Here is a 26,285-nt window from a genome sequence, read left to right on the forward strand (position 1 = left end):
AAAGTTAGTGAGGTGGTTATAGCAATCGATCTCCTGACAGATCCAGCAAAAGGGGAAATAGGACGTGACGAAGTTTCCCTTGGATAAAGGTTCCTTGGAGGGTCTGATGTTTTCCTCTAGGACGCGGAATTCCCAAAGGGCTGCACCGAAGCGTTTAGCTTCAAACTAGCAGACTAGGCTTAAAGCTCTGGTTTCCATTCTTCCACTCATCAGGTGAGTGACCTTGAGCAAAAGTCTGCCCCTCTCAGGGGCTCAGTTTTCCCGTCTATAACATAAAAGGAGATGGACCTCAAAGTCTCCACGACCTTTTCAGGCTCTGTCACGCTAAACTACTTAGCAGTTGGCTGGCTGGCTTCTCTAAGCGCTCTGCGGGAGACAGCTGCGAAGCAGCACCGCGGTGGCCGAGGGGTTAATATCGGTCGGCCCCGCCCCTTTCCTTGCCCCGCCCCGTGAGCACCACCCCCGCCCGGGTTGTACCCTTGACCCCGCCCCCAGGCCGTGCGTCCACCGGAAGTGCCCGCGCGCGGGCAGCTCACTTCCGCCCGGCAGGTGACAGCCGCGGGGCTCGGAGCGGCGGGCAGCACGGACGCACCGGGAGAGCGGGAGGAGGAGGCCGCGGACATTTTGCTGCCGAACCGAACCGAGCCCTGGCGCCAGGAGCCGTTCGGACCTGCGGGTGAGGAAGCAGGGAGCCCCGCGAGGCAGGAGAAGTGGGGGCGGGGAGTCGGGGGTCTGAGGTGAGGGGTTTTCGGGGTCAGAGGTCACGAAGGACGCGGCGCTGGAGGGGCGCGAGCTGCGTTCCCGGCCCGGCCGAGGCGGCAGCGCTGCGGGTTCATTCATTCGCGCCCGCTTGGCCGCCGGCCGGCTGCGCGGGCATCTCGGGTCCGCAGCCCCCGCCGGGGCTCCCGCCCCGAGAGACTCCTAGGCTTAGGCCCCGCGGAGCCCGCCCCTGGCCGGGGGGAAAACTCTGCGGGCTCTGGTTTCCCCCTTCACACTCGCCCCTGTGGCCATCCGAGGCCTCCTGGTTGTTCGGGCCTTATCTCTCTGCCAAGGGTCAAAGAGGAAAAAAAAAAAAAAAAATCGAGAAACGGCTCCGCGCCACCTGCTCCCGGGTAGGCTTGCGCTTGGTCTGCCTGTTGGAGCCTCAGGGACAAGTTGACTGAACGGGGACACCTATCATAATGCTCAGATGTACCGAGGAAGGTGCTCGCTGCTGGTTATTGAGCCCCTGCTGTGCACCAGCCACTGTGCTAAACACTTTACTTACAATGCCACATTTAAGCCTCACAGCAACCTTGTGAGGTGGCTACTTCTGTCTTCCCCATTTTATCGACAAGGACACCGAGGCACAGAAAGGTTAAATCACACACGTAAGGTCAATCCGATAGTAGGGGCAGGGCCAGGGTTCCCACCCGGGCTTTCAGGGACCCATGAAGTGCAGGGACAAAGGAGAGGCTGGAGCAGGGTTGAGGTGTAGGGGCTGCTTGATATTTTTAGCTGCTGTTGTATTTATTTAGGTCTATGTCAAGACGTAGCCGTATTGCTGCTTGATCTCCATAAGGGGCATTCGATTCACTTTCTTGAGGATGAAACAATCTTGCAGGCTGTTGCTGTAAGTGATTTACCTTTCAGGGCTAGAGTTTAAGGTTTTCCTGACTAACAGGATATCCATGAGGCTAATTGAAGAATGTGCAGAACCCGGCTTGGGAGTGGCTGAGCTGCATTCCTTTTGGTGTAAGGGCAGAGGAGCCATATGACCCCCAGGGGATCTTTTGGCGCTTGGTTCTGGAAGAACGTACCCAAAGGAAGTGTGCAGGCCCCATCACCTCTTGCTGGGGAGAGCACATTTTGCCTGGGAGATGAGGAGACGGTTTGGTAGCTGGAGGGCTAGGCTCTGTGAGTCTGAGCCTTACTCCTTTGCAGATACTCACTTGCTCCAATTCTGCCTCAGTTTCCCTGACAGCACAAGAAAGATTAGCCACCTTCCTACCCACTCCTGGGTGCTATACATGCCTTAATGAACTTGTGAAGGTTTCCACATGCTTCTGAAGAAAGCTGTGTTATAAATATTGCTGTAGTACCTTTTTTTAATAAAAAAAACTCTATGATCTGTTCTCCCAGTTCCATTGAATTCACAGAAACTTAATAGTGTCACCTTATCCCTATTCTTCCAAGGGAGGATTTGAGATAAAGCGACTTGTCACAGATGGTAGGAACATGAGCAGAGCTCGGAGCATCTGGCTCCCTGTCCTGCGTCGAGCCCAGCAGTCTCCTCCAACCTCTCAGAAACTGTTAGGAGGAGCAGCCTCAGTAGTTCTCAGAGAATCGCATTCCTCAGAGGTTGTGCGGAGATGTCTGTTGAGCGTGAGTGGAGCGGAGGCTTCCCCCGGAGCTGCTTGAAGGGCTCAGGGGTATGATGGAAAGAGTACTGCCTGACCCCCTCTCAGTCAGCCCTGGGTTCGTCCCAGCTCAGCAGCTTCCCAGTAGCATGACCTGAATAATTTACTTAGGCTGGGCCTCCTTTGCTTCAGCTCTAAAATAATGCTGGTGGTCAGCATTACCCTTACCACTCCCTGACCCCAGTTTGTGCAAAGCCCATTATTGTGGGTGCCTTGACCCTAAGCCAGTTGATGCCTGCTGGGGGCCTGTGTCTGCCCAATGCTGTCAACCTTGGCTTGTGGGGTGTTACTTCCTTCTGCAAACAGAGAGCTTTATGTACTCAGGACTTCTCCTACCCTTCTTGTTTCACTTCCTAAAAGCTGTTCAAAACAAGTTCAGTCCGTTGGTCCTACTGGCTCTGGGCTTGGACTTTCATGTTTTTCTCGTCATCCTCTGAAACTGTTGCATGTCCTAACTGCTTACTTCCTGAAACCCCTCCCCACCATGTCTGGCACCAAAGCGTGACATGCTGACGGTAAGCAAGCATGGCTCGGGTATGGGTTTTGCACTTTGGTGCGTTTCCGAAAGTTGAAGGGGCATCTGTTCCTTGAAGATGTGTCTTTTTCTGAATGAGTGTTTTGGCCTAAGATAGATCGTTGATATCACAGCCTAGAAATGATTTTTCTTTTCTTTATCTCTTCACACAGAGAGGAACAAATACTTAGTACACAGAGAAAATATCAACTGAACAGTTGGGGAATCCTTTTTTTTTTTTTTTTTTTTATGGAACGCTTCACGAATTTGCGTGTCATCCTTGCGCAGGGGCCACGCTAATCTTCTCTGTATCGTTTGGGGAATCCTTTTTAATAATCCTGCTTGAAAATCCAGCAGTGCTTTTCTGTTGCCCTCAGGCTAAAACTTACATTCGTTAGCTTGACATTCAAGGCCTTTTGGACTCTGACCCCTGCCTGGCTCTCTTTCCTCATCTCTCCTACTCCACACTTCCATCTTCTCCCAAGCTCCAGGCAACCTCAGCTGCTTGCCAGTTCTGCAAGCCCCAACTCTTTATACCTCTCGGTCTTTGCTTTGCGCTGTTCCCTCTGCTTGAACACTATTTCATTCTCCCTCCCTTCTTTGCTGGACCACTACTTGGTGCTTCCCCTCTGGTCATCACCCCCCCATTGCAGGCCTGAGCTAGATGTCCCTCCTTGACATCCTATAGCAGTGATCACAGTGGCTTGTGATTGTGTGCTTGGCTGTCTTCTATTAATAAGTAAATAGCTCTTAATCCTTGGCGAGGACTCATCTTAACTGTGTCTCCAGCACCCAGTGAGGTGTCTGGCACATAGTTGGTGCTCAGTAAACGTTCCATGAATGAACGAATGAATATTGCATTGAGTTGTTAGGATTCCTTGACTCCTAAGGAATTCAAAGCATTTTCTAGATGATCTCCTGTTAGGACATCCTCATGTCCCTTCATGGAGACAGGGAGAAATCTGATCAGAAGTGGGATTAACTACTTTCAAACTGCAGTTGCTACCACTCGCCAGCCACCACAGTGCTTCAGGACCTCCAGAGACCTGGGAGTTTGGTAGGGAGCCGGGAGGCGGTAAACTGTCTCCCTGTGTAGCAATAACAGCGGCTAACATTTATCAAGCACTTGGTAGGCTGGGCACTGCTAAGGGTTTTGTGTATATTGACTTGTTTTAGCCTCACAAATTCCTCAGGTATGTGACGTAGTTCCCATTTACAGTCATGGTGTGGTTGTGGCTATTGTGCTGTGTGGAGCCTGGGAGAGCCCCTGTCATACCTGCTGTGGCCACCTTCCCCTTCCCAGCCCTTCGTTCTTAGGTTGTCTCCTGTTATACGATGGAGCTGAGGAAGGACTTGGCTGTGGTTCTGTGGTCCCAATCCTCGTGCTTTTTGGGTGTTTAGCCTTGGGCTTGACCTCTGACCTCCACCAGGAAGGTCTCCCCGAAGTTGGGAGGCCTCTCCTACTTAAGGTAGCTTGTGGCTGGTTGACTCCAGAAGGGCCAGAGTTCATCAGCACCAGGATGCCTTAGTCACTGACCCTCCAGGTTACCATCTATCTCCCCTGTGGACTCTGAGTTGGAAGATGGTAGATTTGGAAGTCAGATCTCAGAAGCTTTAAAACCAAACCTTCAGTGTTCATTGTCAGCACTTCGATAGCCGAGTTCTGTGGGGGAGTAGACTTGGGTGGCCAGTACTTTTTACCACACCCTCCTTGCTTTTGGGTAAGCGTATTGGGAATGGAATGACAATATTTCAGGACAGCCAGCTGCTGAGTCTGCTTCCATGGTGGTCTGATCTCTAAGCGTCGGGTGCCTGCGTGCTGAGACGCAGAGAGCAGAGACCTCATAAGTCCAGCGTGTTCCTTCATTCAGTGTTGATTGAAGCCTGCTAGTGCCTGGCTGGGCTGTGCTGTTAGGTAAACAAGCCAACATAGTTTCTGCCTTTGGGTTGCTTACTTCATTCCAATGGGGGAGAGACAAAGAAGAAAAAGAAAACAAATGCGATGAGTAGAAAAACCAAGCCATGAGGCAAACAAAACACTTAACAGCCAGAGCCTGTTAAAATGTAAGTCAGCTCTCCAGACTTCTCTGCTCCAAACCCTCCAGTGGCTCCCAGCTCACTCAGAGTAAAAGCCAGAGTCCTCGTCTTTGATGAAAAGGCCCCTCCATTCTCCTCTGACCTCATGACCCACACTGCCCCTTACTGCTCCGTCAGCCACATTTGCCTCCCTACTGTTCCTTAGACATGCCAGGCACACTCACACCTTTGCACTGGCTGTTTCTTCTGCCTGGCAGGCTGTTTACCAGATGATGTCGCCTGTCACCTTCTCAAGGAGGCCTTCTGGGGTCACCTTAGTTAAATTTTAACCTCCCTTTCTCTCCTCTCCCCTCCTTGTCCTCCTTCCCTGCTCTTTTTTCCTCCATAGCATTTATCACTTATCTAAGATGCTGCATTCTACTCAGGTATCTTACTTACGGTCTCTGTCCCTCATTAGGATGTAAGCTCCGTGAAGGGAAGTATTTTTGTCTGTCTGATTCGCTGCTGCATCCCCAGCACGTAGAACCATTTCTGGTACATGGAAGATGCTCAGTAAATGGATGAATAAGAACACTGGGGTATGGGGCCAGAGAAGTCCCTTAAGATAGTGTGTGCAGGGAAGGTGTCTTTGAAGTGATGTCACCTAAGCTGAGATTTGAAGGATAAGGTGGAGTAGCCAGGAGAAGATAATCTAGGCAGAAGGATCAGCAAGTGCAGTGGCAGTGAAGAGCTTGGCAGTCAGAGGAGCACAGAAGGCCTGGAGGCCAGGGCCTGGCTGTGCTCACATCATGGCCTGTGTCACAGCCCCCCGCCTCCCACAGCTCTGTCACTCTCTGAGCTGACGCCTGTGGAAGCACAGGTGATGGTGACCTGGCCTCATTAGACATTTCTCCCACTGGAGATGTTGCCACGTGATCTCCTACCCCTTGCCCTTTTTTCTCTCTCTCGTCACTTATTTACTTATCTTCCATGTATTGGCTGTAAATGGGCCGGGGGCCTGGCATTTTCTATTTCAGTATAGTCAAAACAGCTTGACGAGTGGAGCAGATGTATCTCTGACTCAGGCAAACCCAGCGGATGGAACACTGGGAAGCTGCTCTCTAGCAGAGGTTGGTTTACAAAACGTGAAATTTCTCCAAGGAGAGAGCTGAGCACTAGTCATTTAAATTGGTTGAATACCTGCTGTTTGCCAGGTACCAGTCTAGGAGTTAGGGATAGAGCAGTGAACAAGATGGACAAAACCTTTCCCTCATGGAATTTACATTGTGGAAGGAGAAAAAAACAGACAATATAAGTACATTTTATAGCCTGTAGGAAAGAAGTACTTCGAAGGGGGGAAAAGAGGAAGAAAGAGGATTAGGAGGTGGTAGGGATTGGTTGGGTGTATGTATACAATTTTAAATAAAGTGGTAGGCACTGGGCATGGTGGCTCATGCCTATAATCCCAGGAACTTGGGAGGCAGAGGTGGGCTCACTTGAGCCCAGGAGTTCGAGACCAGCCTGGGTGACATAGTGAGACCCCATCTCTAAAAAAAGGAAAAACAATTATGTGGGCGTGGCGGCACGCAGCTATAGTCCCTGCTACTTGGGAAGCTGAAGCAGGAGGATTACTTGAGCTCAGGAGTTTGAGGCTACAGTAAGCTATGATCATGCCACTGCACTCCAGTGGCATGACAAGGTGAGACCCTGTCTCAAAAAAAGAAAAAAAAAAGAAAAACGGGTCAGAGAAGGCCTCAATGAGAAGGTGACATTTGAGCCAAGACATGAAGAGATGAGGGACTGAGCCATGAGGGCACGTGGAGAAAGAGCCTTCCTAGCAAAGTGAATAGAACTTCCTTTGATGCTCCACCTGTCTCAAAACCCTCCTTTGCACTTTGATGGCAGTTATCTGGAGGGTGTGATCACTGCCATTCCTCTGCTTCTAGGCCTGGAGCAGACGGTGCTCCACATTGTCATACATGCTGCACACATGGCTATGAAACTTGACAGATCTTAAGAAATTGTTCCCGTTGGACAGGTGGGAAAACTGAGATCACAAGGAGCCTCGTTCTGTAGTCTGTGGCCTCTTTCTCCTCATCTTGATTAATTTAAGTATTGTTCAGAAGAAGCCCTTATGAATTTTTTTTCCAAATCCAGAGCAACTTTCCCTTTTCTTGGCAGCAAATCTTTCCACACATTACTGCCTATAGGTTAGTTGAGAACTGGCACCTAATTCTAGAATGAGTTCTAGAGACTCAGTGCTGATATAAGAACATTTGCATGTGGCATTTGTCTGCCTTGAGTTTCTTTTCATTTTGAGGCCTTTAATTGTTAGGGGGCCTCAGGAGATTGATTTTGACTAATCCAGTTTTATCCAAATCCCAAGAGACCCATAACTTTGCAGGCTCACCCAGACAGGCTTTCAGGAGGCACATGACCAAACCTGACATTCCCTGTTGTCCAAACTGGATGGACTGGCCCTAAAATAACCTGTACTTCAACATCCAAGGGACTCTGCAGAGATGTGTGGCAACGCATTTCACATACTGTTTAGCCTAGAGCATGTGTGTCTGCAAGGGCTCTATTCAGAGGGGAGTTATTTTGCGGGACAGAGTGAGATGTGTGTGACCTCATGGCAGGGAGAGTGTGGGCACTACCATTTTCTAGCTGTGTGACTCTAGACAAATGCATTGACCTCTCTGGGCTTCAGTTTCCTCATCTATAAACTTACGATATTATTAAAACCTTCTTCACAGGTTATTGTGAGAATAAATTGAAAGCTCTTTACGTAGTGTCTGGCCCAAAGAGCATATCCACTTGCTATTACTATTTCCATTGCCACTTTTGTTCTGAATTTCACGCTGAGCCTGGAGAAGAACACAGCTTATTTTCTCACAGTTGTTGACCTAACTTGAAAGAACCTGTCTGGCTGAGTTCGGTGACCACATTGTCTCAGAGAGAAAGTCTGAAATCTGGTTTCTCTACTGCTGACTCACCTTTTAATCTTCAAGCTGGCCTTACCTGTTTCCCTGTCTGTAAAGTAAACTTTAGTACTTTCCTGTAAGGACGCTTTTCCTTTTTAAGAGGAAACTGTTCAGACAGGTAAGGAGTGGTGAGTAGAACATTCATCTCTATCCAACTCTGAGCTTTACGGGGGCAGGTGCACAGTCCGGGGCACGGCACAGAATAGGGGAATATTTGTGTAATCAACCTCTGCCCTTGAGACAGAACTGAAATGGCAAAACATGGGGAATTAACAAAGTTTGGCCTTTCTGTCCCTGATGAAGAAACAGTGGCACCACCCCAGCCCCTTTTATATCCTCTTTTCCTAACTTAGTCTTGACTATCCTTGAACTAACATGTGCCTTGGGACGGGTTTCTGAACAGCTATTCATTCATCAGAGAAGGATTGAACAGTAGTAGTTTCAGCACTGAAGTTGGAAGCCACCAACATAGACCTCGGAGATCAGTTTTCTCTGCCCGAATATCCTTGAATCCAGAGATGAGACACGGCAGCTGGATCAGACCTTGTCAGATGTCTCTTTCCTCTTTTCCTTTCTAAAGCTGCTTCTCTGGCTCCTCTCACAACACGGATGATGTCCCTTACTAATTCACTGAATGCTGATGGCATGCAATGCATTGTGTTAGTGCCACCGCCTTCACACTCCCCATCTAACTGGAGAGCATGGGCTGCTTGGGCTTGAACCCCTGCCCTTAGGCTAGAAAGTCCTTCCCTTGACCAGTGGTTGGCCATTTGGGGAATTAAAACACTTTCTTTTTTGGTTTGTTACTGTTTTCCTTCCTTTTTTTTTTTTTTTTTGAGACAGAGTCTCACTCTGTTGCCCAGGCTAGAGTGAGTGCCGTGGCGTCAGCCTAGCTCACAGCAACCTCAAACTCCTGAGCTCAAGCGATCCTCCTGTCTCAGCCTCCCGAGTAGCTGGGACTACAGGCATGCACCACCATGCCCGGCTAATTTTTTTTTTTTCTATATATATTTTTAGCTGTCCATATAATTTCTTTCTATTTTTAGTAGAGACGGGGTCTCGCTCTTGCTCAGGCTGGTCTCGAACTCCTGAGCTCAAACAATCCGCCCACCTCGGCCTCCCAGAGTGCTAGGATTACAGGCGCGAGCCACCACGCCCGGCCTGTTTTCCTTCCTATTGAAGACCCAATAAGGTTTGCTGTCCCTGGCCACATTCTCTTTTTTCCCCTTGGAAACATTTTGTGTCATACTCTTAGAATGGTCATATTCTACTTCCTCTTGTTTGACACCTGGGAAGAACACTCATTAGTGGGGAAATAGGTCCCTCACCCAATAGAGAATCATAGAATGTGAGATGTGGGCGGGACTTTGTCATTTGGTAGACTAGTTTTCAGACTTTGTTCCATGGAAGCACGGGTTGCCTGAAGGGCCCCTGGCAAGGAGGGGGCTGGATAGGCACAGTCAGATGGCCCAGGCTCTAGGTCTCCTATCCTTACTTCCACCAGAGCAGTTCCACTTTTATTTGTTTTAAACAGTTTAAGAGCAGGGGACAGCTTGAAAATCCATTGATTGGTTGAATTCTCTTGTTTGACAGTTGAAGAAAGTAAGGCCCAGAGATGGGAGGATTTGCCCTGGGTCATACAGCTGTTGGTAGTGAAGCCAGATCTCCTGGCAGCCATCTTGCCATGTTTGTTGAAAGTTAACTGCAAAACCTTATGTTCTGGGTCTGCCCAGTCGTCACTGTCTGGCACCCATCGTGGAGCTCTCTCATCTTGATCTGTCATGGGCCCTTGGTTTTGTAGCTTCCCTGGGAACCTGTCTTTTCATTCATTTTGCCAGAAAAGATTTGGTGAGCTCCTAGAATATGCTGGGCATAGTGGCCGTCTCTGGGTTGACTGCATTAAACAGGACAGATCCCAAATTAGAGGCTTGAGAAGGTCTGCAGAGAAGTCTGAGATACGATTGAGTCTAATGTCGGGAGACCTCTGCCCCTTTGGGTCCAGAGGAGGCTCTTCTGGGGCAGCAGTGTTTCAGCGGAGACTGACGAAGGAGCACGGGTGGGAAGGGTGTTTTGGGTACATGTACTATTTTTTCTAAACTGTGTTATGTTTCAAAGAGATAAATGCACAGGGGACAAAATTGCCAAGTTATAAAACTTTATACCAATGATGAAAAATCAGTTTCTCACTCCATTCCTTAGTCATCTAGATTTAAATTCATTTTATTAGCTTAAAACACAGAAAGTTATTCTATATTTCTTTTTCTTTTCTTTCTTTTTTTTTTTTTTGAGAGAGGGTCTCACCATGTTGCCCAGGCTGGTCTCAAACTCCTGGGCTCAGGTGATCCTCCTGCCTCAGTCTCCCAAATAGCTAGGATTACAGGTGTGTGCCACCATGCCTAGCTAATTTTTTTTTTGTTGTAGAAATGAGGTCTTACTGGGTTGCCCAGGTTGGTCTCAAACTCCTGGCCTCAAGCAGTCCTCCTACCTTGGCCTCCCAAAGTATTGGGATTTATAGGTGTGAGCTGCTGTGCTTGGCCAAAATATTTTATAAGTTTTTGTTTTCTTCCCTTTTTTCCTAGGACCTCATTTTGCCTCTCTTGGATTACATTACATCCTATCCCCAGCCAGCGTTTCAGTGAGTCTCACCAAGGGCTTCCTTGTAATTCTAGAAAACATAAGAGAAAATGACAATATTTTAGGCTTTATTACTCAATGAAGTAAGTCTCCTTTAAGTCCAAAAATGAAGTTCACAGGAACTGGTTCTGGGACGTGACATCAAAGTCATAATCTTCTGAGTATATGTGTGAGAAGGTAGACTTAAAGGGGGACAGCAGCACTGGCTCCTCAAGGGCAAAACCAGTTGTTCCAGGTACGCCCCTCTTTTAATTTTGACCATGCCGTCCCCCTGGGGCATTCCTTGGCCTATAAATGCTGAAATTGAGCAGGGTCCCAGCCCAGAATGCTGTCTCCTTAGCAAAAGTGACTCATAATACTGGCCAGAGCAGTTTCTGGACCAAAAATTCCCTGTAATTACTGCCTTTTTTTTTTTTTTTTCCTGCCCTGCCACTTCCAAAGATGGAATCCAAACCCTAAGCTTTTTCTTGCCTAAATTGGTTGACTGCTTTCAAATGTGACCCATGTACCTGATCAGTTTAGTCAAAGAACAAGGTCTTAGTCCCTTTGGCCTCCGTGGGATAGGGATGCAGTGTACTGCAGCAGTCGGCAGCGCCGGGAAAAGCACCAGTCTTTCCCACGGCATCTGCCAGTCTGAGCCCCTTCAGGACTGAACGGTAGAGTTTTTTTTCCATTCCTGCAGAGAAAATGAAAAATCTCTATTGCACTGACAGCCCAGAGGTAGCTGTGAGACCTGGTACCAGCACTCGGACACTCGTAATGGAGAAAGCGCCCAAGGAGATAGCCACGCTCGGTAGATCAATAGCTGTAGGTGATCTTTCAGTGAAGTGAGGTGTTTTGTTTGTTTTAATCTGTGCTTTGGGGTGGCTTTGCAAAGCGTTTCACTTCTCCCCATGTCCCGTTCCTCCTCTGATTTTCTGACGATGAAACAACTTCAGAAGGATAGGGTTTCTGCATCATCATTCCCTCTGGGCCCTCTGCAGAGGGATAATGCAAAATAGATACTGCAGAAAAAAGCAGCAGCCAGCGCCAGCGCACCCGGTGGCACTTTGAGTTTATAAGTAGTTGCTTAGCACCTGTAAAGGAAGTGTCATCAAAAGCTCAATGCTGTAGGGGTATCAGCAACTGTGGCAATTTGACTAGCTAACCCTGCAGCTCTCTCTCGTCTTTTTTTTTTTTTTTTTTTTGAGACAGAGTCTCGCTCTGTCCACCTGGATAGAGTGTAGTGGTGTCATCGTAGTTCACTGCAACCTCAAACTCCTGGGCCCAAGTGATCCTCCTGCCTCAGCTTCCCAGATTGCTAGGATCATAGGTATGAGCCACCGTGTCCCACCTTCTATCACTTTTTTTAGTCCCCAAAAAAGAAGCTTTCCCATCCCTTTCTCCTGGTCAGTTGCATGCAACACAGATGTGTCACCAGCAGGTTGTGTCCTCAGGTGTTGTGTTGTGCCTGCAGGAGGGGAAAGCCCCTGAAAGCCTCCTCTGTTAGAGATAAAAGAATTTCTGAGCAGCTCTGAAGTTTGACATCTAATGTAGTTTTTGTTTGTTTATGTGTTACTTTCTGTGGTTCTTTGTGGCCTATGAGTTTTAGCCCCCTTTGCCTTCAGTTATCCCTCTCCTTAGATTCAGCTTAACCTTGAGAAAGGTATTCTCCTATTTTAGACACTTGCCAGTGATGCTCTCAAGTCTGTGGCTGCTGGAACCAGGAAAATCTTTAATGTATGGCAGAAATCCCATTATCTAATTTATCTGCTCCTTCTCAGAGCTCCAAAAAGGACCTCCAGGTTGGTGAGGTTTCTCTGAGAAAATGACTTTTATGTGTGTGTGCAAAAAAGATTCTTTTGAATGCAAGTAAATTCCCGTTGGAAACAAATGCTAACTAGTTATGTAACAGAGTTGTCAGAGAGCAGGCTGAGGCTCCCTGGGATTTTCAGTGGCCCCTTTTCATTTCTTTCAACAATTATCAATTGAACGCTCTCCATGCGGAGGCCTGGGCAAGGCATGAAGGGAAGGGCGAACGGAGCTGCGAGCCAGCCGTGTGGGTCCTCCCTCTGTGGGTCTTTCTGCAGCCCTGCCTCATGCAGCGAGGACCGGCAAGTCAGAGTGCTCCCTGCGGGACTTGCATCATCAGACTCAGCGGTCTCTTCTCTTTCCTGCAGCTCCCATAGAAAAGTACCATCCTCCTCTTTCAGCTTTGCAAAGCAAAAGGCAAGTAGAATTGTGTCTTTTTTCTTTATACTGTTTTGTCAGCAAAGCCTTTATTCCTTTATTCTAATGGGATCAACAAAGGATTTAAGGCAACCCCTAGACGGTACATATTTGCTTGCCATTGATTACTGAAACAAAATCTCTGGGTGTCTCTCAATTGGGCAACATCCCCAATGCCATCCTGCCACAAATACAGGCTGAACCTGGAACAATACAATTGGGCTGGAGAGGAGCTGTGTCGGCTTGGTTTCCAGAGACCATGAAACGATCTCTGATCCCTCACATCTGTTGCACCAATAACCTTCATCTCGCCCCTGCGTAGTAATGAATTGAAAGGAGTTTTTGATGGGTTACTTGTTTGAGTTCCGTCCTTAGAGGCAACAGAAGGGACAAAGTGAAGTAAGTTTTCAACCTTCCAATGTCTGTGTTTGGGTTGTGTGGTTATCTGTACCTCATTAAACTACAGGTAGGATCGGAAGGTTATACTTGAAAGTCTCAAAGTTTTTTTGGGCTGAGTCCTTAGCTGCTATCAGGGATCTGTCCTTCCTCTCAGGTGGGAGAAACAGAATTCCTTCACTGATAGAGCACAGGTGCTGTGCTCAGGTAGGCCTGAGATGGTCTCCTAGCCCCGCCAGTTACAAGCCACGTGACCTTGGTCAGGTTACCTAACATCCCTGAGCCTGTTTGCTCATCTGTAAAATGGAGTTAAAAGCAGTTACATTATTGGTAAGATAAAATGAAATAATGTGTGGAAAGCCCCTCCCTTTAATAGGGGTTCAGTAAATGATAGCTTCTTAATAAATCTTAGAACAAGTCAGAAGCTTTGGTTATGTACCAGGGTGACTTGGCTCCTGTGTAGCTTCTTTTTTCTTTCATCTGTTGACCAAGAGAAACTACTGAGGTACACAGTAGATGCTCAATAAATGCTTGTTGAATGAATGAGGGAGCCTTAGTACTTTCTTTGTCCTGTTGCCTTAGATTAGTACTTTGCAATGTGAGTTTTGTACTGGAAGATGTCCTGAGAGATGCTTTGAGAAAACTGGCCAGATATATTTGGGGAATGTTGTAGATAGAGTCTGCAGTGTATAGATTCTAGCCCTCTCCAGAGATGAATAGTACATATCACTGTTTTAGAAACTCAAAAGAGTTGTAAAGAGAAGAAATCTCCCTAGCCTTTTAAACTTGGCATTTTCCAAGCTCATTTGACTGTATAGGGTAATGATAGTACCTCCATGATGCTGTGATGAGGTTTTTAATGAGTTAACATGTGCAAAGCATTTAGAACAGTGCTGGGCTGCTCTAACTCTGACAATTAAGTGTTTTTTAATTTGTGGGCTTTTCCAGAGTATTTAACCATTTCCTTATTGGTGGGCATTTAAGTTATTTTCGGTAGCACATTGTCATAGATAGTGCAGATACTTCTCTGGGAGAGATTCCTAGAAGTAGAATTGCCGGGTCAAATGATCTGCACACTCAAACATTTGATAGATCCCTCAGAATTATCTTCCAAAATCTGATCAGCCAGGGCCTGACCGTTCATTTGCCCAGTAAAGAGATAAGCAGCTATCTTCCCATACCGCATGTGTGCTGGGTCCTTCCTTCTCCTGCGCACCGTAACTGAACATGGACTGGAACGCAGCTGAAAGTCACCCCTCTCTTCTGTCTTGCAGAGTGTGGCCACAAATAAGGGACCAAAATGACTGACTCAAAGTATTTCACCACGACCAAGAAAGGTATTGTTTGTTTCATTATGGGCCTTGTCCTGCTCTTTCAGCGTCTGACCCTTCTGTCTGCTTCCTGTGGGGGGTGGAGAGTGGGGGTGGGGGTGCAGGCCTGGAGGCACGAGGCGAGAATGGCCTAGTGCTTCTTTACCTTGTAGATCCATAAAATTGAACTATTGATAGTATAAGAAATTGATTCTTCCTTGTAGAACTCAGGAAGGGGAAGAGCATTAGTTCCAAGTATGGAAAAAAGTCCCCTTTTGTTCCCCATGGCTTAATTATGTTTTTGGTTGGCCAAGGTGGCTAAGGCCTGTAATTCCAGCACTTTGGGAGGGCAAGATGGGAAGACTGCTTCAGGCCAGGAATTCAAGACCAGCCTGGACAATATAGTGAAACCCCTGTCTCAACAAAAAATAAGAAAAATTAACTGAGCATGGTGGCATGCACCTGTAATCTCAGCATTTGGGGAGGCTGAGGCAGGAGGATTGCTTGAGCCCAGGAGTTCAGGGTTCCAGTGAGCTGTGATAGCACCATTGCACTCCAGCTTGGGCAATAGAGCAAGATGCTGTCTCTGAAAAAAAAAAAAAAAAAGATTGTTTTTTTCCTGGGGGAAAGAAAACACACAATCCTATCAGCAACCGCACAGCAGTGTGTGTGTGTGTGTGTGTGTGTGTGTGCACACGCCTGATCCTTATCCGTGGGCACATGTTTTTGTTTTTCAGGGTTGTAGCCAGAGTTCTCATCCTGTTTTTCATTTGACATTATCATAAACATTCCCAACAGTTCTAATGACTCAATGTTAAGTCTGTTGAGTTGCTGCACAGAAATTTGCTAAGCTAGGCTTATGTCATTGGGTATTTTAGTTGTTTCTGCTTTTAAGGAAATGGAGGATATTGTCGTGGCTGACAAATGTGCTTTCTCTCTGTTGTAAGCATCTTTCTGACCAGCCCTTCCTTCCTCCCTCCTTCCTTCCAAGTGAGATTGACACATGCCTGCTGACCAGATGAAAAGAGTCTATAGTTGGATCAGCTGAGCCAGGACTGAAGTCTGCCTCTCATCAGGCATTTCATTTATTGGCCTGGCTGGTTTTCACCGAGCCCCTACCATGTGCAGTGGAAGAGACAGACAGTCTCTGATCTGGCATTGCTCAAGGTTGAGCAGGGAAGACGGTCTGTTAAGTAGTGACCACACTAAAGGGTGGTGGCTGCAGGGGGCTGTAGCAGAGCTCCAGGTGGGGCTAGCCAGATACAGGGGGCTGTAAGGAAGGCGGGAAAGCAAGGTCTCTGTTTGTGATACATTCAGGGAAAGGAAAGTAGTTGGGCCCGAATTACTGAGGAGTGTGATGCAAGAAGAGTTTGAAGAGATAAGCAGAGATCAGTCATGTGGAGCCTGGTGAGCCAGGCCAGGGAGCGAACTTAGTGTTGGGTATATTGGAATGTCAGTGGTGGGGGTTTTTGTGGGTTTTCTTTTGGGGAGAGTGTTTGGGGAGAGGGGCCTGGGTTCAGTGCCCTAGAAAAGGGAGGGAGTACAGACAAAGAAACAGGTTCAGAGAAGCAAAGTGAGTGTCCTGGGTAGGCTCAAGCACAGGGATTTAGAACACGTGCTTTGGAGCTGGCGGACCTGGTTTTGACTCTTGGCCCTACCATCTACCAGTTGTGTAAATTACCAAGCCCCTTATAGTCTCCATTTGCTCCTCTGCAAAATAGGAGAAAATGCAGAGCTGCTGTAATGATGAAATGAGAAAAAGTGTGGGAAAAATTTACTGTGGTGCTGGGCTTAGGGAAAGGTTCAGGAAGTTACAGTCTGCCCTCCTAGCCTGTCTCAGGGTCCTTACTATCTCTCCCTGGCAGGGCCCTGAACAATGCTACTTCCTCATTTGCTTTTTCCAGATCATCAAGTTCTTGAGAACAATTCATGACATGCTAGAGCCCTCGTTGGAGTAGCTGAATCCCCATTTTCAGAGCTGAGCAACCGCTTGTGGCTCAGGAAGTGAAACCCTGAGCAAGCTCTTGTAACCAGAGGTTCTAGGAAAACAGGAAAAGCCTACGTGTAGGGATCGATCCAGTCCTGCCCTCTCCCCACAGACCTAAAGTACCCAGATTCCATCGCACTCGCCCTGGAGGACCTTGGGCTGAGTGAGGATAGCTGATGAGAGCTTTGCCTTCCTCTGGGTTTTTAGCAGTCTGGCTGAGCAGGACCTGCCATCCCACTCTTTGTGTCTCTCAGAAACTTTGCAGCTTCCACGGTTCCTGTCTCTTGAATCCAGCGTGGCCTTCAAGTTTCCATCTTGATAATTCCTCTCTTAACAGTAGTCCCTCACTATTGCCTGTCCCACCTGAGGCCAGGGGCCTGAAGTTGCCTTTAGCCAGCAGCATGGGGTATCTCACTTGCCTTCTTCCAGTTCTTTTGGAAATTGGGGACAGGGAATTATCCTCTGGCAGGGTGGGGAAGGATTGCTCATGCTTGCCTCCTTTTCTTAGGGGAGATCTTCGAGCTGAAGGCAGAGCTCAACAGTGACAAGAAGGAGAAGAAGAAGGAGGCAGTGAAAAAAGTGATTGCGTCAATGACCGTGGGCAAAGATGTCAGGTGTGCAGGAGTAGGCTGGGTGGTAGCAGAAGCTGGCTCTCGGGCGAGTTTATAGCTCGTGTCCATTTCAGATCTCTCCTTTACGGGTATCTAGGGAACCATGTGTCCTCTCACGTGGCTCCCTTCATGAATCTCCTTTCCCAGCAGGAGGTTTTGTTTACACAGGAGTCACGAGCTCAGAGGCTGATGGGTCAGGTGGTAATGGAGCGAGTGAACTGGACTAGGTGGAAAAGGCAGCAGGCAATGGAGTGGGTGTGGCGTGGGCCCTACCAGAAACTCCAGAGGATTGCTGTCGGCTGGGGAAGAGGACCCAGTGCGGACAGGTCTTCTGGTTTTTAAAAGAACGGGAAATCTGGATTTTTCATTTTAAACTTCCCTGTTTTAAATGATCAGATGATATTGAGCAAACACTGTGTGGTCCAGGTGAAACACAACTGCAGGTTGGATTTCTCTAATTTGTCGCCAGTTTGCCACCTCTGGTTTGCACCTGCTGGCTGGAGCAGATTGGGTACAGAATGGCTGGCACACCTTTGCTTGTGCTTCCCGCTGCTGGGAATGCCCGGTGACCTGGCTTGTTTTCCCATCTTTTAAAACCCATTCAAGGTCTGCCTTCTCCCCATGCCTTCTCTCATCACCCCAGCCCACCGCCCTGAACTCAAAGCATGTGCTTTCTGTTCCTGTCACCCAGCACTAAATCTAGACTGTTCTCTTACGGGTACTGTGTTTACCTGCCCACCAGATTGTAAAGACCCCAATCTAGGGGGCAAGATTTTATGACAACTTAATATTTGCACAGTGTTCAAGAATCTACAAAACACATTCAGATACGTTTTCTCAGTAGTTCCTTACAATCCCCATGTTATCGGTAATGATGTTTTTCCTGCTAGAGAAATAAGATAAAGGAGTAAAATGATTGCCTATCAGTCGCATGGTTTATGGCAGACCAAGGACTCAAGCCCAGCCCTTCTGAAATCCAAATCCAGGCTGGTTTTCCCATACCCTCTGCTCTGTGCCGTCATGGTGCCCGGCCCTGTGCCTCGTAGCCTGGGTGATGACGTGGAGCTCCTCATCCAGTCCCATGACAGGATCACACTGCCCCAGCATTCCCCATACATTGCCGTATCCCATTGCCACCCTCAGCAAGAGACCTCCTGCCGATGACTCAGGAGAAGCAGCTATGCAGAGAGACCTGCTGAATACAGAGCAGCAAAGGGAGCAGGCGTCTGCTAGGAAAGCAGGCCGCCTCCTAAGTTAGATTCCTTCCAGGACAAAGCTGCTCTACTTCAACCAGAGCTCTGCTGTCAGCTCCTCACAGAGGAAACATCTTTGTTCTTCTGTCTCAAAAGAGCTAGAAGAGTTTCCTGATGTGACGGACCCAAAAGAGCAAGTCAGGCTCATCGCAGTTCTTCCTCCTCCCCCTTACCCTGCTCCCCATTCCCCATTCTTCCTCGTGCGTCATCGTCCAAGGTGACGCATCCATTTCAGCTTCGGCTGGTCTCCTGCCTGCTGGGAGTCAGGAAGTTCACTTTGACCATGTTGCCATGGCCTTGCCTATAAAAGCATCAGAATTCAGAGGGAGGTGATGGTTCTAGAGAGAGAAAATTGATCTCTAACCATATTTCACGTCTCGAGGGCCTGTGACTCTGCGACCGTGGGTACCATGTTGGGAACTGTTCCACCCAGTATCGTGAGCATGGGCTTTGGAGTCAGACCTGGCTCCTCCGGCAGGTTATTTGACATTTATGAACCTCAGTATTGTCTTCTGTGAAATGGGGATAATCCCCAGGCTTCCCAGAGTGGTTAAATGAGATCAAGTATGTAAAGCCCTTAGCACCAAGCCTGGCACATAGCATGTGCTCCATATGTGCTGTGCTGGTTCTTAGTGAGTGCCAGAGCTGGCCCTTGTGAAAGCAGCATTGCTTCCCTGTGACCTTCCGGAACCAGCAGCCCAATGTAAGAGGACACATTAAATAATAGCGGAATCATTGTCATTTACTCAGCACCTCCCAGATATCAAGGACCAGGTATCTTAGGTGTGTTGTCTCATTTAATCACCACAAGGGCTGGGCATGGTGGCTCATGCCTGTAATGCTAGCACTTTGGAAGGGCGAGGTGGGAGGATGCCTTGAGGCCAGGAGTCTGAGACCAGCCTGGGCAACATTGCAAGACCCCATCCTGACAAAAAAATTTTTTAAAATTAGCTAGACACAATGGTGCACACCTGCAGTCCCAGCTCCTCAGGAGGCTGAGGCTGGAGGATCACTTGAGCCCAGGAGTTTAAGGTTACAGTGAGCTATGATCACACCACTGCACTCCAGCCTGGGTGACAGAACAAGACCCTGTCTTAAAAAAAAATAATAATAATAATAATTATCACCAGGGTCCTGTGAAGTGAGGTTCTGTTGCACCTTTCTAGCAAATGAGGAAACTGAGACTGGGGATGAATACCATACAGCTAGCGAGAAGTAGCTCTGGGTTTGCTGGGCTCCCAAGCTCGTATTTGAACTGTGTGAAAAAATCTAAGGACTTTGTTTACTCTTAAAATCACCCTTTGGGATTCCATTTCTACCGATCAGTGTTTGTTGGTAGCACAGCATCACTGATACCCTCCCTTTTACTAGGGTATCCTGTCTGTCTTTCTCTTTCCCTTCTACCCACAGTCCCCCACTCTCTAATTATCAGCCTGAAAATCTTCCCCTTCCTTTCTTCAGCCTTCCCCAGTTGACACCATTTTGACCTTTCAGTGCCCTCTTCCCTGATGTGGTGAACTGTATGCAGACGGACAACCTGGAGCTGAAGAAGCTGGTGTACCTGTACTTGATGAATTATGCCAAGAGCCAGCCCGACATGGCCATTATGGCTGTCAACACCTTTGTGAAGGTGAGCAGGAGCTTGGTGGGAGCGGGGCATGAGGTGCGCACTGCTCCATCTCCCCTTAATCTCTTGGGTGGGGCCCTGTGGCCCTGGATAGAAACACTGAAGCTCCTTTCCAGACTGCCTGCCTCCTCCTGCCCAGCCCGAAGGCCGCTCCCTCCAGCAGAGGGCTCCCTCTTGCAGACAGTCAGGTGCTAAAGACCCTGCCTGACTCATCCCATGTGAGGTGGTACAAGGCCTGCTGATCCCTTCGTCCCCGTGGGGGTGGCCATGGCCTGTATACTTTGCCAGGGCAGTTTTCAGCAAAGGTCTGAGAGCTTCTGTGTTCCCTTCTAGGCTGCTCCTTTCTACATTTTCTGTAGAACATGTAGCTCTGTACACCTTTAGAACCTAAGCTCCCTTAGCTCTGTCAGTGCTCAGATATGGGAAAATGAGGGTTTCTGTGGCCCAGTGGAAAGACCGAGGGTTGTGGTGCTGGATGGATGTGGGTCTGAATCACGGCTGTGCTCTGTGGCTTCGGGTGAGCTCCCAGCTTCCTGAGAGCCTCAGCCTCCTCACCTGGGAAACGGGGGCCAGCATTGTATGTCTGCTGTGAGGATCAGAGACCGTGTGCACAGCCCCTGCACAGTATCTGGCAGATGCTAGGTGCCTGTTACGTGGCATTTACTTTTGGTACTGTCGGCTGCCGTCGGTGGAGATCCCACAGCGACTGTCTGGTTGCTCAGCCCAGCGGTGCTCAGAGCTGCAGGCCAGGGAGAATTTGAAGCCACAAATGGCTCATTCTGTCCCTGCCCCCGGCCAATGGCTGATTCCCCTCAGGACTGTGAGGACCCTAACCCCCTTATTCGAGCCTTGGCTGTGCGGACCATGGGCTGCATCCGTGTTGACAAGATCACAGAGTACCTGTGCGAACCACTCCGCAAGTGCCTGAAGGATGAGGATCCATACGTGCGCAAGACAGCCGCTGTGTGCGTGGCCAAGCTCCATGACATCAACGCCCAGCTGGTAGAGGACCAGGGCTTCCTGGACACCCTTAAAGACCTCATCTCAGACTCTAACCCCATGGTAAGCCACTGCCGTCCACCGTGCCACCTCCACCACCTCCTGGGTTGCTTGGGAAGACTTTGACTTGACCCTCCATGAAGCAGTCCCTGGTTCCTAGAAGTCAGAGCCCTGCTGGGTGCACCACTTGTTCTTGTGCCTTGCTGTGGTTCAGGTACCATCTTTGGAGTGAGCTGAACCTGGATTCGCATCTCTGTGCCCTCTAACTAGCTGTGCGAACTTGGGCAAGCTGCAGATCCCTCTTCTCTTTTTTTTTTGTTTTTTTGCGTGACAGAGTCACGCTCTGTTGCCCGGGCTAGAGTGCCGTGGCGTCAGCCTAGCTTACACCAACCTCACTCCTGGGCTCAAGCAAGCCTCCTGCCTCAAGCTTCCTGAGTAGCTGGGACTACAGGTGCACACCACTATGCCTGGCTAATTTTTTCCAGTTTCAGTAGAGACAGGGTCTCCCTCTTGCTCGGCCTAGTCTCGACCTCCTCACCTCAAGCAAGCCTCTTGCCTCAGCCTCCCAGAGTGCTAGGATTACAGGCGTGAGCCACCATGCCCAGCTGATTCTTCTTTTCTTTATCAGTAAGATGGATCTAATTGTGCATGGCTGGCAGGAGTGCTGTGAAGGTAGCATGCGGGGTGTGACCTGGCACACAGCGGGTGTGCGATCAATACTAGTGCCCTCCTTCCCCTTCCAGTCACTGTCATTGTTGCTGTCGTCTCACCAAGACCATCTGTAAGTGCCAAATGTGGGGTGCTTTTCCCTTTCTCCATACCTTTGCAAGACTGTAGAGGGTCCCCCTTGAAGTAGCATAGCCTGGAAGACTGGACATCAGGATGTGGCTGGATAGGACTCTAGTCACCCGTGATGGTGGCGGCAGTTTGGAGGGCAGTTTGTCAGGGCCTATTTAAAAGGAAATACACAAACTCCTGGGCCCAGCCTTCCCCACTCTGTATCCTACAGAAACACTGAGCAACTGTGCAAACAGGCACTGTGCAGCCAGTACAGGGATGGGCATTAGAGCACTGTTTGTCACAGAGAAAAGTTGAACACAGTGCAGAAACACACTGAAAAACAGCTGCTCTATGCCAGGCGCATTGGCTTATGCCTATAATCCCAGCACTTTGTGAGTCTGAGTCAGGAGGATTTCTTGAAGCCAGGAGTTCAAGACCAGCCTGGGCAACACAGTAAGACCCCAACTCTACAAAAAATAAAAATTAGCCAGGTGTGGTGGCATGTACCTATAGTCCCAGCTACTCAGAAGGCTGAGGCAAGAGGATCGCTTGAGTCCTAGAGTTCAAGGTTGCAGTGAACTATGATCGTGCCACTGCACTCCAGCCTGGGCAACAGAGTGAGGCCCTGTTTCTAAACAAAATAATAGTATAACAGCTGCTCTAGTGGAAATGTGTTAGGGGCCCAGAGCTTCACCTGGCAAGTCCTTCTGTTCTCCAGCCCCATCTGTTCCCAGCAAGTTCAAGGAGTTCTGCGGGAATCTTCTGGCTCTGAGAAGCACAATTGACAAGCAATGAAATGAGCTGTTGTAGCTCATAGACAGAGGCTGTTGTGTTTAGGTAGCTGGGAATGCTTTCTATTGCCAGACACTTGGAGGTAGATCTTTCTTGTTTTTTAAATGGCAGGTACACTTATTCTGCTTCTGGTTTGCAGAGGAGTTAGCAGGGTGAGACTTGGAGTGGGTCTTTTTATGCCTCCAGACCCTGCCCGTGGGGTCATATTCCTTTCAGGATGTTCCACCTCTGGCCAGCCGGCATCATTACCCACTGCCCCCTGGCCTGTGAGCAGTACCTCCAGCCTCTGCCCCTTCCACCCTCTCAACCAGGTGGTAGCAAACGCAGTGGCCGCCCTGTCGGAGATCGCCGAGTCTCACCCTAGTAGCAACCTGCTCGACTTGAACCCACAGTCCATTAACAAGCTGCTGACAGCCCTAAATGAGTGCACCGAGTGGGGCCAGATCTTCATTCTCGACTGCCTGGCCAACTATACGCCGAAGGACGACCGTGAGGCCCAGAGGTGAGTAGGCTGCCCCCTGCTTGGCAGCCCAGCCTGAGGACCCCTAGACCTAGTCCTCAGGGGCCTCCAACCATGAGCTGGGTCACAGGCCTTAGTGGGCCCCTTTCCCGGTCCTTGCCCCACAAACCATCCTCAGACACACCTCAAGGGAGGCCAGCTGCTTCCCACCTGAGCCTGGCGGTCAGTAGTGTTGCCTCAGGCAGCCAGCTTACTGCTCACTGTGGGCACAGGCAGGGCCTGACCTGGGAGCTGATGGAGACCCTGGTTACTTTGGCTGAGTCAGGCAGATGGGCAGCAGCAGAGCCACCGTTCATTGACTTATCAGTGGTGCCTGAGGTTCTGCTGGGTGCTTTCCGCACATTAGAGAATCTTTAAAGCAACTCTGAAGGAGGTCCCACCACCGTCCCCCCTTTTATAGATGAGGAAACTCCAGCTTAGAGAGGTGACTCACCTGACTTTTGGTCTTAAGCAACATTATATTCTGCCCCACTGGCATGCCCTAGCGGCAGGGGAAGGCAGGGAGTTGCATTCAAGGAGTATTTACCTCGTACCAGGCACTGTGCTCGTCCTTTACGTGCATTATCTCACTTAGTCCCCTGGTAACTCTGTGAAGTAGGCATCATCTCCTTTTTATAGATGAGGAAACTGAGGGTCAGAGTGGTTTGAACCTGCTTGGGGTCAGTTAGCAGGCAGCAGAACCAGGATCTAGATCTCCTACAGAAGATGTGCTATTTTGATAACTAAAAACAGGATATTTCCCCTTGTCTGTCTCTCTATGTGCCCCATTGGAACGGACGGACCCCAGCATCTGTGAGCGGGTCACCCCCAGGCTCTCCCATGCCAACTCTGCTGTGGTGCTCTCTGCTGTGAAGGTGCTGATGAAGTTCATGGAGATGTTATCTAAGGACCTGGACTACTATGGCACACTGCTCAAGAAGCTGGCCCCACCCCTGGTCACATTGCTGTCAGCCGAGCCGGAACTGCAGTACGTGGCCCTGCGCAACATCAACCTCATAGTGCAGAAAAGGTACTGAAATCACCAAGGACTCATGCGGCGTGCATGCCTGGGGGAGGCTCTTCTGCCTGGAACAGGGCTCTCAAGGGAAACAGACCTGTCACCGTGCAGGAAGTTTTAAAGCATAGCGTAAGCCAGGGGTTCTCAATCACTGGCGACTTTGACTCCCAGGGGACATTTGACAACGTCTGGAGACATTTTTGGTTTTCACATCAGGGGGAATGCTACTGGCATGTAGTGGGTAAGGCCAAGGATGCTGGTCGGTGTGCTACAGTGCACAGCACGGCCCCTTCAACAAGGAGCTTTCAGTCCCGAAATGTCAACAGTGCCAAGGTTGAGAAGCCTTGGCTTAACCTAACCAGGAGCAGGCTGGGTTAGGCTGGCTTGGGGCTTCTTAACCCGGACACTGGATGGCTTCACAGTCCACAGATCCCTCCTGAAACGGGGTGTAAGAATGCCATGCAGCACGGTTCCCTCCTCCCGTGAGAGTGACTGCAGCAGCAAGTCTCTGTTCCCAAAACAAGGGGTCTGGTACCAGGGTAGGCTGGAGCTGAAAAACAGTCGAACAGTGCAGGGCCTGAGGGGTTCTCTGGAACAATCCCTTCCTTCCTCTGAGGCAGCTGAGTGAGGGAGCCGTGCAGCTCCAGGGAGTGGGATTGGCCTCCTGAGTTCTCCTCCCAGCCTTGTTGGTCCAGTGGCTCACTCAGCAGTCAGGACTTGGCAGCAGCAACTAACTGTTGAGTATCCGCATGTTACCTCAGGCCTGTTGCTATGAGTGGGGATATGCAGAGACTAAGGCCTCTCGTAGTCATTCTCTCCTGGAAGACAGCACGCTCTCCTTGTCCTAGCATCAGTCTGGTTCTTAGTACTCCCTGGGGGGCCCAGAGATACTGGTTGCATTGGGGCATTTGTGAAGGTTTGGGAGGTAGACGTGGGAAAGCTTTCTGAGTGTCTAAGCCAAGGGATGAAATAGGGCCTCCCAGTTGCAGTGTGGGTCTTTACACACCAGTGCCCTTAATAAGACTTAGTTAGGTGTAGTGACTTGCAGATCCAGATCAGTGTGAAGGGCTCCCTGTGCTATATTTAACATGATAAATCTCTTAAGTGGTTCTTGTCACTGAGACACAACCTGGCCTGGTTCTGATATGTAGTTGGGCAGCTTTTGCCAAGTCCTGATTATAGAAGTTATCTTCCTGCTACCCAGCTCGGGGTCTCCCTTCTCCCATGGGGCATGACAAAGGCTCCTTGCTTGGCCAGGACCTCCCCACAGCTGTGTAGTAGCACTGAGCCCCTGGTTCCTCCTCTCTCTCTGCCCTGTCTTCTCCCTTCTTCACCCTCTGTCCTCATTCCTCTTCTCTCCTCCTTTCTCTCCTGGAAAGGGCATAGGAGTAGGAGTCGGGGGGTGCTGGCTCTCATCTTGCTGCCATCTTTATTAGCATTAGCCGTGTGACCTGGTACAAGCCTCTCAATCTCTGAAGTTTCCTTGTCTAAGAAAAATGTGGTGGGTGGTGTCAGTTGAGGGCAGAAGGTTGTTGCCTTTGAGGAAGGAGCAGTGACGCGTGTGACAGTGCTCCCCTCGTGACAGTTCCTGCCTAGCAAGTGCCTTCTCTGAGGTGGGCATCAATCATGCTAGATGCTTCATGCCTAACTCTCACAAACAGGCCTGTTACCTAGGTGTCTGTGTTGGGGTCCCCAGGACCACCCGCACATTCAGAGATTCGTTACTAGGATTCATGGGACTCAGTATATAGCTGTACTCACAGCTTAGGTTCGTCAGAGCAGTGCAGACAGGATACAAGGCGGGAATCTGTAGGAGACTTCCTTATGCTCCCTTCCGCCCATGGGGCTGTTGCAGCGACGAAATGCAGCAAGGCGTGTAATGTTTCTGCCCAGGGAAGCCTATTTGAGACTGAGCACCCAAGGTGTTTATTGGCAGTACCTACCAAAATTCCGGACTCCCAGAAGGAAAGCACGTGTTTAGCATAAACCTTAGTGTTTGTACAAATAGTCTAGGCACAGTTAACCACTTTCATCGTTTAGGGAACAGAGAGCACTCCTGAAATCCGAGTTCCCACGTGCTAGGCCTTTCTGTGACTAGCAGACTGAGGCCTGCAGTGGTAATGCTTTTCTGCACAGTGTCATTCCCATTTCATGGGTGAGGAAGCAGAGGCCTGGGGTCACAAGCTAGGATTGGGACCAAGGACTGTCTGATTCTCGAGCCTGTCACATGGTGCCTGCTGCCTCTCAGATGGGAACTT

At 49.3% G+C, this 26,285-nt stretch overlaps 1 protein-coding gene and 1 pseudogene across 2 annotated transcripts in view; one reads left to right on the plus strand and one right to left on the minus strand.

Annotated features, from left to right (window-relative positions):
* Positions 1–559: 559 nt before the first annotated feature.
* The window catches only part of AP1B1 (adaptor related protein complex 1 subunit beta 1), a 46,894-nt gene continuing 21,168 nt past the window's right edge, over positions 560–26,285 (plus strand). For both annotated transcript variants that reach the window (XM_069497368.1, XM_069497367.1), the window contains exons 1-8: positions 560–676; positions 12,707–12,755; positions 14,426–14,488; positions 16,957–17,062; positions 19,807–19,942; positions 20,756–21,001; positions 22,822–23,012; positions 23,818–24,039. In XM_069497368.1, the coding sequence (XP_069353469.1) occupies positions 14,452–14,488; positions 16,957–17,062; positions 19,807–19,942; positions 20,756–21,001; positions 22,822–23,012; positions 23,818–24,039 (938 nt within the window). In that variant the 5' untranslated portion in view covers positions 560–676; positions 12,707–12,755; positions 14,426–14,451. The remainder of the gene's footprint in view (positions 677–12,706; positions 12,756–14,425; positions 14,489–16,956; positions 17,063–19,806; positions 19,943–20,755; positions 21,002–22,821; positions 23,013–23,817; positions 24,040–26,285) is intronic.
* On the minus strand, positions 3,157–3,270 carry LOC138402001 (U6 spliceosomal RNA; annotated as a pseudogene).

This window comes from Eulemur rufifrons, chromosome 21 (genome assembly GCF_041146395.1).
Source record: "Eulemur rufifrons isolate Redbay chromosome 21, OSU_ERuf_1, whole genome shotgun sequence".
Taxonomy (NCBI): domain Eukaryota; kingdom Metazoa; phylum Chordata; class Mammalia; order Primates; family Lemuridae; genus Eulemur; species Eulemur rufifrons.